Raw genomic sequence first — 13,485 nt, forward strand, 5'->3', positions numbered from 1 at the left:
GAAATTTCCTTTTGAAAAACAATGGTTAATGATGTGATTCATTGTATTATTTAGTGGCCTTTATATAAGGACCCACCAGTTTTATTTCCCCTTGAATTCGTTTTTAGGAAAATAGGGCCTTGTGCATGCAGGGTAAGCACTCTACCAACTGAGCTATATCCCTAAACTCTATTTGTTGTTTTGATTATTTTTTATTGGTGCATTATAATTGTAGGAGTAGGATTCATTGTGGCATATTTATAAATGCACAAAACAGCTTTCTAGTACTTCCCCTTTCTATCCTTCCTCCCTGCCTTGATCCTTTTCTCTACCCTGCTGGTCTCTCTTCTGTTTTCATGAAATCCTTTAAAAATTTTTTTTCTCTAGATTCCACAGATGAGAGAAAACATATAACCCTTGGCTTTCTGAGCTTGGCTTATTTCATTTAATATTTCCCACAAATTTTTTCTTCTTTATGGCTAAATAAAACCCCATTCTGTATGTACACCACTTTTCTTTATCCATTCATCTGTTGATGGACACCTAGATTGGTTCCATAATTTGGCTATTCTGAATTGTGCTGGTATAAGCAAGGGTACACATGTATCATTATAGTATGCTGACTTTCTTTTGAATAAATACTGAGGAGTGGTATACTTGGCTTATGTGGTTGTTCCATTCCTAGTCTTTTAAAGAACCTCTATGTTGATTTCCATAGTGGTTGTACTAATTTGCAATCCCACCAACAGTATGTGTTTTTCTTTTTCTCACTTCCTTGATAGCATTTATTGTTTGTATTTTTAAAAAAATATTTTTTCATTATCAATGGACCTTTATTTTACTTATTAATATGCAATGCTGAGAATTGAACCCAGTGACTCTCAAATGCTAGGCAAGCACTCTACCACTGAGCTACAACCTCAGCCCTCTTATTTGTATTCTTGATGGCAACTATTCTAACTGGAATGACATGAAATCTCAGTGTAGTTTTGATTTGCATTTCACTAATTGTTAAAAATGTTCTACATATGAATATTCAGGTTTCCCAGCACTATTTTTTAAAAAATCTTTTTGTTTTTCTTGTTGCCTTTGCTGGGAATTACATGACTAACTATGTGGGTTTGTCTCTGTGTTCTCTTTGATCTATGTGTCTGTTTTATGCAAGTACTATTCTGATTTTTGTTATTATACCTCTGTAGTATAATTTGAAATCAGATATTGTGGTGCCACAAGTACTTCTGTTTTTGCTCACAATTGCTTTGGATGTTCTGCATCTTTTATTCTTCAATATGAATTTTAGGACTTTTTTTTTCTAGTTCTGCGAAGATTGTATAAAATCAGTGGATCACTTTTGGTAATATGGCCATTTTAACAGTATTAATTCTGCCTCACTCTGATCCTTGGAGGTCTTTCTATCTTAGCTCTGGCAAAAATTTCAAGTACTGTATTGAATAGGAGAGGTGAGAATGAACATACTTGTCTTGTTCCTCATTTTAGAGAAAGTATTTTCAGTTTTCCCCATTCAGTAGAATGTTGGCTTTGAGTTTGTCATATATAACCTTTATGATATTGAGGTAGGTTTCTTCTAGCCCTAGTTTCTTAAGTATTTTATCATGAATGGCTGCTGAATTTGTTGTCAAAGACCTTTTTTTTTTTTGCATCTATTGAGATGACCATGTGGTTTTTGTCCTTTACTCTGTTGATGTGGTGAGTTATGTTTATTGATTTGCATATGTTAAACCGTCTTATATCCCTGGAATAAAGCCAAGTTTGATTTTAGTAGATAATCTTCTTAATGTATTGTTGAGTACAGTTTGTTCATATTTTATTAAGGATTTTTGCATCTATGTTCACCAACTGTAGTTTCATTTTGTGTGGAATGATTTGAAGAAAACTGGCATTAGTTTTTTTTATGAAAGATCTGATAGAATTCACCTGAAAATCCATCTGGTCCTAGGCTTTTCTTTGTTGGAAGGATTTTTGTTACTCCTTCCTCTCATTACTTATTACTGTTCAGCTTAGATTTTCTATATTTTTCCTATATAGTTTTATATTTTTCCTACATATATTTAATATTTTCTTGGTTCAATGTCCAGTCATCCATTTTTTCTACATCTTCCAAACTATTGGAATATAATTTTCAAAATAATGATGCTGTGGATTTCAGTGATGTCTGTGGTGATACCTCCTTTTTCATCTTGAATTTTATTAACTTGGGTCGTCTTTTTCTTTGACTAATGGTTTACTAATCTTTTTTATCTTTACAAAGAACCAACTTTTATTGTGTTGATCCATTGTATTTTATTATTTTCTATATCACTAATTTCGGTTTGACTGGAAGAGTGACTGTAGTCACTTCTTTCCTTCTACTGGTTATGAAGGTTATGAAATTGTTGTTATTTTGCAGAACTTTGAAGACTTTCCTCTTAGAACTGCTTTCATAGTGTCCCAGAGATTCTGGTATGCTATATCTCTATTCTTGTTTGATTCTAAGAATTTTTTAAAATATATCTTTATTTTATTTATTTATTTTTATGTGGTGCTGAGGATCGAACCCAGGACCTTACACGTGCTAGGAGAGTACTCTACTGCTAAGTCACCACCCCAGCCTCCAATTCTAAGAATTTTTAAGTTTCTCTCCTGAATTTTTTTTCATGATCTTACTTCTTCATTATTCACAGGTGTTGTTCAGTCTCCAACAACATGTGTTTAGTTTCTATGTTTTTTCTTGGTTTTAATCTCTAATTTCATTCAATTATGATCTCATAAGATGTGAAGATTTAAATATTTATATTTGTATTTGCTAATTTGTGGCCTAAGGTATGGTCTTTTGTGGAGAAAGTTGAGAATGATGTGTGTTCAGCTATTATGAAATGAAATGTTCTGTAGATTTGGGTCTGAAATGTCTCTGCTGATTTTATTACTAAATGGCTCTGTTGGTGAGAGAGAAATGTTGAAATTACCCACTATTACTGTTGGGATCTGTCTGAGCCTTTATATCAAATAGTGTTTATTTAATGTAATTAGTTGCACTGATATTTGTATATAAACGTTATCTATTGTTATATCTTTTTATTGAGTTGTTCCCTTTATCATTTTATAATGACCTTCTTTTGTCTCTTCTGATTGTCTTGAAGTCTACTTTGTTGGAAAGAGAGTAACTACCCTTATTGCTTTCCCGTTTCTGTTTTTATAGAATATTATTTACCATCCTTTCACTTTTATCCTATGTCTTTGCCTGTGAGGTGTGTCTCTTGTAAGCAACTTAGATTTGGGTCTTGTTTAACTTCTGCATTGCTGGCTTAGTAGTCATCAGTTCTTTTATCTTTTAGTTCATGGTTATCTTGGAAGGTTTATATATCTCCTTTAATTCTAAAGGATAGCTTTGCTGGATATAGCACTCTTGGTTGGGAGTTTTTTTTTTTTTTTTTTCATGAGGACTTGATACATCCTTCCAAGACCTCCTGGATATGAAGGTTTCTTCTATGCAATGTTGTTATTCATACTGGTTTACTTGACATTTATCTCTTGAGGCTTATTCTGTATATTTGGCATTTAATTAAAATGTGTCATGGTTTAGTATCTGGATGCTCATTTCATTTCTAAGGTTTGAAAATATTTCTGCTGTTATTTCACTAAATAGGCTTTCAGTGCCATTAGCCTGTATCTCTATTTAGTCCTCTATACCAATGATCCTTTTTTTTTTTTTAAGAGAGAGTGAGAGAGGAGAGAGAGAGAGAGAATTTTTAATATTTATTTTTTTTTAGTTCTCGGAGGACACAACATCTTTGTTGGTATGTGGTGCTGAGGATCGAACCCGGGCCGCACGCATGCCAGGCGACCACGCTACCGCTTGAGCCACATCCCCAGCCCTATATCAATGATCCTTAAGTTTGGTCTGTTAAAGCTGTCCTACAATTCTTGTGTATTTTGATTATCTTCCCTCAGAAGATAGTTTTTTATTTTCAGTGAAATGAAAATCTAACACTAGAGAGATTTAAGTTATTTCATGCCAAACTATGGAGACTTCTTATTGAACCTTCCTGATACCCATACCCATACCCCCTCTATGTTTTTCTGAACATAGAGGATAACCTCATTAACTTACCTCTGATGCAAATCAGGGAGGCTTCTTCTGTTCTTGGGTGTGTTTGTTCACCTATTTACTTTTTGGAGGGAGGGCCCCTGTTTGTAGCATAGTGATCAGATCTTTCCCTGGTTGGGAATGTTCTTTTGTGTGCCCACCTGTAAGAAATGCTTTATGCACCCAGAACTACCAAATAGGTGTGAGCTCACCCATGTAGATTTCAGGGTGTATGGCAACTTGTGGCAGAACATGGTGGCCCAACAGTCATGGTGCTGAGTGGCTCATGGGAGGTAAAGGATAGCTGCCCCCAGCTAGGGCTTGCACATCTGTAGGCCTGCCTCTTAGCATGCTGGGCTGTGACCAGTATCTGTGGAGCATGTATATGCAGGCTACCTCTGGCAAGTACAGCACTTCTGGGGCTTGGGTGGTGTCTGCCAGCTGCTGAGGCTCAGATCCACATCATTCTGCTTAACATTCTGCACCCAACATCTCTGGGTGCACATTCCTGGGCTGCTTCTATGTGGCAGGCATCTGTGGGACACTTCAGTGGTATATACAGTGTTTCTGCCAAAGTTAGCTACCAGGACATGCACAGAGGCTGCTCTCATCTAGGTGTAATCAGTGGTAGCCAGTGTATGTGGGGTGTATATCTGTGTGCCACTCCTGTTTTGCATGGTACTACTGGTACACAGGGTGATTCTTCCTACTGGGGCTTAGGCAGCTACTGTCATACCTAGCCATTGGCAGGCTCATGTCTGGGAGTGCTCAGGAGAGGGTCTCTCACACAGCTGTGGCTAGCAGCTGGTGCATTTGCTGCTCCCTATGTACCATACTCCCTGAGAGTGACTTGCTTTTTTGCTCCACTCTACCACACTTTCCACTTGTTGGGGTGGGGGTGGTATCAGCAACCTTCAGATAACAGTGATCCCTCTACAGTTCATTTTGAAGGCATTTGCTATAATGCTGTGATAGTGTTTGCTACTCTCTGTAGATGGGATAAAGACTGTGTAGATTTAATTCCTTCTAGTGAGACAGGCTTAGTTATGGTCTTTGCAATATGGCTGCACAATTTTCCCCAACAATTTGAGATATGTTCTTTACTTCTTGCTTACTAAATGGCTTTGAATCTCCTACCCCAGCTTAACTAGATGACTTTGTTTTCTTCCATTTTTACCAAAATAATCCTGTCAACTTTACCTTTCCCTGTTTCTCCCTTTTTTACCCTTCCCCCTTGAAAAGCCATGGTCAGGGTTTAGAGTTAAAAAATTCTTTCCTGTTTTCTGTTCCAGAAACTAAAACTTCCAATTCTTTCACTTTCCAGTATTATTTCTTATTGCACTCCCTTTGTCATCCACCTCTCTGATCAGCTGTTCTCTCACTGCTTCATCTCTGAACTGTGGAGAAGCTGAAATTTCTTGCCAAGCTTTCCCTTCCCTTCCTTTGTTTTTTCTTTTTGGCCATCCTGGGAGATTGAAACCAGAGTTTAGATAAGGCAGGTGTTATACCACTGAACTACATGCCCAGGCCCTAGGCCTTTTAATTTTATTTTGACAGTCTTTAAAAAATTTTTTTTATTCTTTTTAGTTATACATGACAGAACAAGGTATTTGGACATATCATACATACATGGAGTATGACTTCTCATTTTTGTGGTTGTATATGATGTGGAGTTACACTGGTCATGTGTTCATATATGAACATAGAATACATCTTATTCATTCTGTTGTCTTTCCCATTCCTATTCCTTCTCCCTCCCCCCAACTCTGTCCAATCTGGTGGAACCCACCCCCCCACCCCCCCGCAATGTGAGTCAGCATCCGCCTTTGGTTTGAGAGACCATCCGGCCTTTGGTTTTTTGGGATTAGCTTATTTCACTTAGCATGATAGTCTCTAGTTCCAAGCATTTACCAGTAAATGCCATAATTTCATTGTTCTTTAAAGCTGAGTAATATTTCACTGTGTTTGTATACCACATTTTCTTTATTCATTCATCTGTTGAAGGTCACCTATTTTGGTTTCATAGCTTAACTATTATGAATTGAGCTGTTATAAACATTGATGTGGCTGAGTCACTAAAATATGCTGATTTTAAGTACTTTAGGTATATGTATTGAGGAGTGGGATAATGGTGGTTTCATTTCAAGTTTTCTGAGGAAATCCATACTGCTTTCCATTATGGTTGCACCAATTTGCAGTCCCACCAGCAATGTATAAGTGCATCTTCTTCCCCCACATCCTTACCAACATTTATTGTTACCTGTTTTCTTGATAATTGCCATTCTGACTGAAGTGAGATGAAATCTCAGTGTAGTTTTAATTTGCATTTCTCTAATTGCTAGAGATGTTGAACATTTTTTCATATATTTATTGACTAGTCATATTTCTTCTTCTTTGAAGTTGACGTACAGTCTTGCTAAGTTGCCCAGGCTGGCCTCAATTTAGGATACTCCTGCCTTAGTCCCACACCCAGCTTGTTTACAAGTTTTAAAGGGCAGATTTATATTTTTCTGTACTAGGGTTATCAGGAAATGTTATATGTAAAAGAGCATTTCCTTGTTCCAAATGATAACTTACCTTTGTAGTAGAGTTTTTCATACCCAAAATGTGGAACATTTTAAAAATTAATCACTTGATTAATGAGTAAAATAATTTAATGAATACTGGTGTGGCTTATGAACAGAAGCAAGGTTCAAAAAGAGTCTCAAATGGGCATGGATCTAAGGCAGGAGAATCCCAAGTTTACAGCCAATCTCAGTAACTTAGTGAGACCCTGTCTCAAAAAATAAACAAGGACTTGGGAATGTAGCTCAGTGATAGAGTGCCCCTGAGTTCAGTTCCCATGCCAAAAAATAGAAATAAAAGAGAGAATAATCTCTAAGGTATCCTTGTATTCTGATGCTTTATTAGCACTGTGTTTTACCAACTTAAAATGTTCTCAAATTTGCTTATTAGCATTATACTTCTTCCTCTTGAAGAACTGTACCTATTGCACAAACAGCTCAATGTTTGAAAAGAAGAAAGTATGCTAATCTTTGTTATCTCAAAAATAACATTTATCCCCACCCTTTCTGCTAGGTGCCAAAAACAGAAAGAAAGAAAAGAAGAAAAAAAGAAACCGATTTGGTAAGTTATAACCTGTTTTTCATATTACAAAACAACAAATTTTCAGGATAATAGCTTGAAACACATAATAGAGTATTTCTTTTTATATATTTAAGGAAAGGTTTACCAGGCATCTAGAAGTAATAATATATGTCTTTAGAAAAATTTTGAATGACCAATGTGCCATGCTTTCAGTGACTGGATTTGTTTTCAATGGTGGCTTACTAAAAGGCAGAAAACTGAAAATGTTTACTTATTTTAAAGGTAAAATTATGATCTCTTTTCTAACTAGATCTAGTTTGGCCTTTTTTAAAAAAATATTTTTATTAGTTGTTGATGGACCTTTATTTTATTTATTTACATGCGGTGCTGAGAATCGAACCCAGTACATCATATATGCTAGGCAAGCGCTCTACCACTGAGCCACAACCACAGCCCCTAGTTTGGCTTTTATTGAACACCTCATGTAGATGGAATCTCATATGGTTTTTGTATGTGGCTTCTTAGCATAATGGTAACTCAACAGTTAAAATGTTCAGAAAATGCAAACTGTTTCCCAGGTGACTATACCATTTCAGAATCACACCTGCAAAATTCTGAAAGTTCCAGTCACTTCACATCTTCACCAACCCTTGTTATTGTCTGTCCTTGGTGATGAAGTAGTATCTAACTGTCCTTTTAATTTACATTTCTCTCATGAGTAATGGTGTTAAAACATGTTTCCATATATCTCTTGGAGGATTGTACTTCTTTGCTGAAATGTTTGGTCAATATATTGTCTGCTTTTTAATTGGGTTGCTTAATATTTGCATATAACCTTTCTTTATATATTCTGGATGGATGTTCTTTATCAGATATATAACTTGCAAATATTTTTCTGAGTATAGCTCATCATTATTTTTCTGTAATTTTAATTAATAACTCATATCAATTGTACAGATTAAAGGTTTTCCCTGTGACATTTCCATACATGCAAATATTGTGATGTGTTTGAATTCACCTTTCCCAGTACCCTTTGTTGCCCTCTTCTTTCTTTGCACTTCAAGTCCTCTTCTATTTTTAGGTCATCTCTTTTTCTCTCTTCAGTTTCCACACAAGAGAAAAGGTGTGATACTTGTCTTTCTTTGTCTGTCTTATTTTGCTTAACATGATTATCTCCATGATATCTTCATCCATTTTTCTATGTACATTTCATTCTTCCTTATGGCTAAACAATATTCTATTGTGTACATATGCTACAACATGTGGAAATGTTTCCCATAGGTTGTCTTCTAGTGTTTCAAAGTTTCAAGTCTTACATTAAGGTCTTTATCCACTTTGAGCTGATTTTTATACAGGGTGAAAGGTAGCAGTCTAATTTTAACCTTCTACATGGGTATGTCTTGTTGTCCCATCACTGTTTGTTGAAGAGGCTGTCTTTCCTCCTGTGTGTTTTTAATGTCTTTGTCAAAAATCATTTGGCTATAGATTCATGATTTTGAGTTCTCTATTCTGTTCCACTGTTCTTTATGTTTGTTTTCATGCCAATATGGCTTTGTAGTATATTTGAAAATTTTATTTATTTTTCTTGCCTAATTGCTCAAATGCTTTCAATTGATCATAGACTTTTTAGTAAATGAATGGATAAAGAAAATGTGGTGTATATATTCACAATGGAATATTACTCAGCAATAAAAGAGAATAAAATCATGGCATTTGCAGGTAAATGGATGGAGTTGGAGAATATGATGCTAAGTGAAGTTAGCCAATCCCTAAAAAACCAAATGCCAAATGTTTCCTCTGATACAAGGAGGCTGATTCATAGTGGAGTTGGGAGGGGGAGTATGGGGAAGGTTAGACAAACTCTAGATAGGGCAAAGAGAGGGAGAAGAAGGGAGAGGGCAAGGGGGTAAAAAAGATGGTGGAATGAGTTTGACATCATTGCCCTAAGTACATGTGTGAAGACACAAATGGTGTGAATATACACAACCAGAAAAAAATTTTTTTTCTCCCCTGATTTCTTCAATGACCTATTATTCTTCAAATGTGTATTGTTCAATATCCATGTGTTTATATAGTTTCTCCCTCTGATTTATAGTTTTGTTTTGATATGATCTGGAAAGATGCAAGAAATTATTTGTTTCCATGTATTAGACTTGCTTAATTGCCTGAAAGTATGATCAGTTTTGGAAAAAGTTTTATGAGCTGATAAAAAGAATGTGTATTCTGCAACTGTTGAAATATTCTATATCTATTGAGTTTATTTGATCTCTAGTGTAATTTAATTCTTATTTTGTTTGTTTTGTGTGTATGATTATCTGTTTATTGGTGAGAATTAGGTATTAAGTCACCTACTTTTGTACTGAGGTCTATCTTTTCCTTTATGCTATGTCTAGTAATGTTTGTGTTGTAAGATTAAGTGCTCCAACTTCTAGTCCACGTATTTTTACAATTGTTATACTTTCTATATAGATTGTTCCCTTTATCAATATATAGTGACTAGCTTTGTCTTTTCTGCCTTATTTTGGCTTGAAGTCTGCTTGTTGGAGATGAGTATAACTATTTCTGCTTGATTTCAGTTTCTATTTCCTTACAAAATCATTTTCCAACCTTTTACTTTCAGTCTGAATGTCTTTGCTGATGATGTCAGTTTTTTGCAACCAGCAAATTTTGGGGTCTTGTTTTTTAATCTGCATCTTTCAGTTGGAGAATTAAGGATATTATTGAAAAGTATATGCTAGATCCTATCATTTTGTTTTTTTTCTTCTGGTTATTTTGAATAATATATGTTGATTACCTTCTCCTTTATTTGTTGTGGAGATTTGATGGTTGACTGAATTAACCATGTTTGATTTATTCCTAATTCTCACTTACTTATCTGTTCTTCTAATGAGATTTATACTTTCTTAAGCTCTCATGACTGTACTTATCTTGCTGGGTATAAGAGTCTTTCAAGTATCCTCTGTACTAGTTTGGTGGTCATGCATTCCTTTAGTTTATGCTTTTCTTGTAAGGTTATTATTCTTTCTTTGATTTTGAAGGATAACTTTGGAGGATCTAGTTACATAGGTTGAAGTTATTTTCTTTTTGAAATACATCATTCCATGCTCTACTGACCCTTAGAGTTTCTGAGAAATCTGTTATTATAATGGGTTTGTCTTTGTGACTCAGTACTTTTTTGTGAAGCTTTAAATATTCTTTTCTTGTTCTGTACTTTGGGTAGTTCAACTGTAAGAAACCCTGGAGATTTCTTTTTTGGTCATGCCTATTTGGAGTTTTCCTGTATTTGAATGGTATCTTCAATAATAATACTTAAATAATAGTATTCTGCTATTATTTCACTGACTGGCTTTTTTATACCTTTAACCTGTAGCTCAGATTCCTTATCTATTTCTATTATGTGTATGTTTCATCCTTTAATGATTCCCCATAGATCTGTATGTTCTGTTCTTATAACTGTCTTAATTCCACTTTAAAATCTTCATTCCGCTTTAAAATCTTAGGAATAATCAATTACTGAGTGGAGCCATATTGCCTCAATTTTTTTCATATTTCTTTTGTTTCTCTGGTGTGATTTATGCAGCTTTTGGGTTAGAAATATCTTCCAATTTTTTCTGAGGTTCTTTTTAGGGAGCAGCTTTTCTTTTTAAATGACATTCCCTGGGAAATTATTTGTTGTATAACATTGAATTTAATTCCAAATGGACTTCTTAGTTTCGTTCCCCTGTGGCTTTTTTGGCTGTGATTTTTTTGACAAAAAAAAAATGCTATTTCAGACCCTGAATGACCCACTCTTTCTGTAGATCTCATAAGAATGGGGATCCTATGGAAGATACGTTGTAGATAGCAGAGAATATGGAGTACACTCTCTGTGATTACTACTTTATTCTTGTCAGCAGCATGCAGCCTTAAAGAGTATATGAGTGAGGTGTGCTGAGGTACCTCACAGGTGTGGTATCCACAACAATCATCCTATTTCTCTCTGTTGCTGCTCTGGGAGTGAATGACCAGGACTGAGACTTTAGAGCCACTCCCCAGCTATGCCTGCTCATGACTAGGTGATTGGCTGGGGCCTTTTATGTCCTCCAGTCTTTACATTGAGGTGCCAACTAAGGTTTGAGTGGGACTAGATTGTGGCTGGATTGATATATAATTTCTCTCACTTGGGCTTGGGGGTACAACTTAGCAGCAAATCACCAATACCATGCTTGAAGCATTGGGCTCAATCCCCAGCAATACTCAGAAAGAAACAAGCAGCAGTGACAACCACAATACCAATGTAAATAGAAAAGGAAGGGACAAAAATAATATGGGATAAACTAAATAGTTAAGAAAAAGTTAAAAGTTTTTGAAAATTACCATTAAATAAAAATAAAAAGGGAGAAAAGATGAAGAAGAAGAAAAAGATCCAATTAAAGAATTTTTAAATGGAGAAAAGGGAGAATAGGAATGGGAAAGACAGTGGAATGAATTGTATATAACTATCCTATGTTCATATATGAATACACCATCAGTATTAACTCCACATCATGTACAACCACAGAATGAGAAATTATATTCCATGTATGTATGAATGTCAAAATACATTTTACTGTCATGTGTAACTAAAAATACCCCCAAAAAAAAAACAAAAACGGGGTAAGAAAAAGAAGAAAACTCAAACCAAATAGGTATAATCAAAAGAGTCTTAATAAAAAATAATAATTTTCTGTAACCAAAGTGGTTAATTATAAGAGTGGATGTTCATAGCCGGGGCTAAATAGATCTTTCTGTGATCTTGTATGTTATGTGTCTCTTGGAGACAGCATTGGCTTTGGTTTATTCATCTTTTTTTTCCCCCTCTTGTGTTGCTTGCCAGGCAACCAGCAGAAGGGTTTTGTAATTGGAGCCAATAGTAATACTTATCAGCTGCCCTCCTGGCCATTATGGGCTAGGGCAGAACCCAGAGCTTTTCCTGGCAGAGATTTATTACAATATTATTTGCTTTCTGCATTCATAGGACAGAGCTGATATGGTAGCTTCAGTGCATCAATGTCTCCAGCACTTTTTTAAAAAAAAAAAGTCAGGGCAGGGAAATGCTGTGAGACTATAACTATCGGGGCTGCAGTGACAGTTACCACATACACTCTACAACTCTGGTATTCTAATACCTAGCAGCCATTGTGGAATCACATGGTGGCTAATTCCCCCAACTCCCATAGTTGACTTTCTAAGTTGCTGGTCCTAAAGGGAAAGTAACTTTGGTACTCTTAGATGTTAGAGTGGTTTCCTGCCACACAGGAGTCTCAGCAGTTTAGTTAGAGAGACTATCACCTGGAGCCAAAGTAGCTCTCAAATCAGATGTTCACGGGTTCAGTCTATAAGTATTTGCTTTGGGTTCCCAGGGTCAAATAAATGCAGGGACTTTTGACATCCAGAGCAGCAAGCTCAGACAAGACCCTCTCAGAATGACTCCCTGCTACAGCACCACAAGTATATGCTGGGAGGTAGGCGGAATGGGCCAGAATGGTAGGTGGATCCTCAGGTCCACTGTCTTTTCTCAGACTGTCCTTCTGCACTGTGCTGAGTCCTGTGCTACCTATGTTCTCCGAGTATCTCCTCCTTTCTTTCACCTCTACCCTCATTCTCTACTGTACTGCCACATATTTAGTACTGAGCACTTTGTCTTACCCTCTCTTCACTATCCAAAGTCTCTGTCTTCTCCATTGAACTTCAGTATTTTCCCACATTTACACACCTCGGTGGTTAGCTGCTCTCCATTTGTTTTGATTTATATCTTAAGAAGAAGCCAATGAGTGCTGGTTGCCTTTAATCTGCTATCTTGAGTCCCCCCATCCACTTTTTTTTCATTAAAGTTTTAATTTTTTTCCCTTAAGTTTTAATTTTCTTTGGCAGGAGGTATTAGGTATTGAACTCATTGAGTTGCTTAGCGCCTCATTTATGCTGAGGCTGGCTTTGAATTTTTGATCCTCCTGCCTCAGCCTCTCAAGCTTCTAGGATTATAGGCATGCACCACTATACCTTGCAAGTTTTAAATTTCAATGAAACCCAGAGCAATAGATTTTACAGAACATTAGAGTTCATTTGTATGTTTTTTTTAATTTTATATTCTAAGTAGCCCTTAATAACCATTTGTCAAGTTTTAATATAGAATCATTGTCTGAAAAGATTATTAAAATATTCCTACCTTGTCCAGTTTCATATCTGTTTTCTTCCTATATTTCAAGGTAAACTGCATGCTGCAAATACAATAATACAATAATACTTTTGTCACTTTTTGCTTTAAAGATATAATTATCTTTAATTAAAATATTATTTATGTTAATGTGCAATGTTTG

General features: G+C 35.7%; 1 protein-coding gene across 4 annotated transcripts in view; it reads left to right on the forward strand.

The window, feature by feature from the left end:
- The window catches only part of MYO9A (myosin IXA), a 266,957-nt gene that overhangs the window by 206,134 nt on the left and 47,338 nt on the right, over window positions 1-13,485 (forward strand). For all 4 annotated transcript variants that reach the window (XM_081290716.1, XM_081290714.1, XM_081290715.1 and 1 more), the window contains one exon: window positions 7,142-7,189. In XM_081290716.1, coding sequence (XP_081146842.1) covers window positions 7,142-7,189 — 48 coding nt within the window. The remainder of the gene's footprint in view (window positions 1-7,141; window positions 7,190-13,485) is intronic.

The sequence above is a fragment of the Spermophilus citellus genome, assembly GCF_964194105.1.
Source record: "Spermophilus citellus genome assembly, chromosome: 4".
NCBI lineage: Eukaryota > Metazoa > Chordata > Mammalia > Rodentia > Sciuridae > Spermophilus > Spermophilus citellus.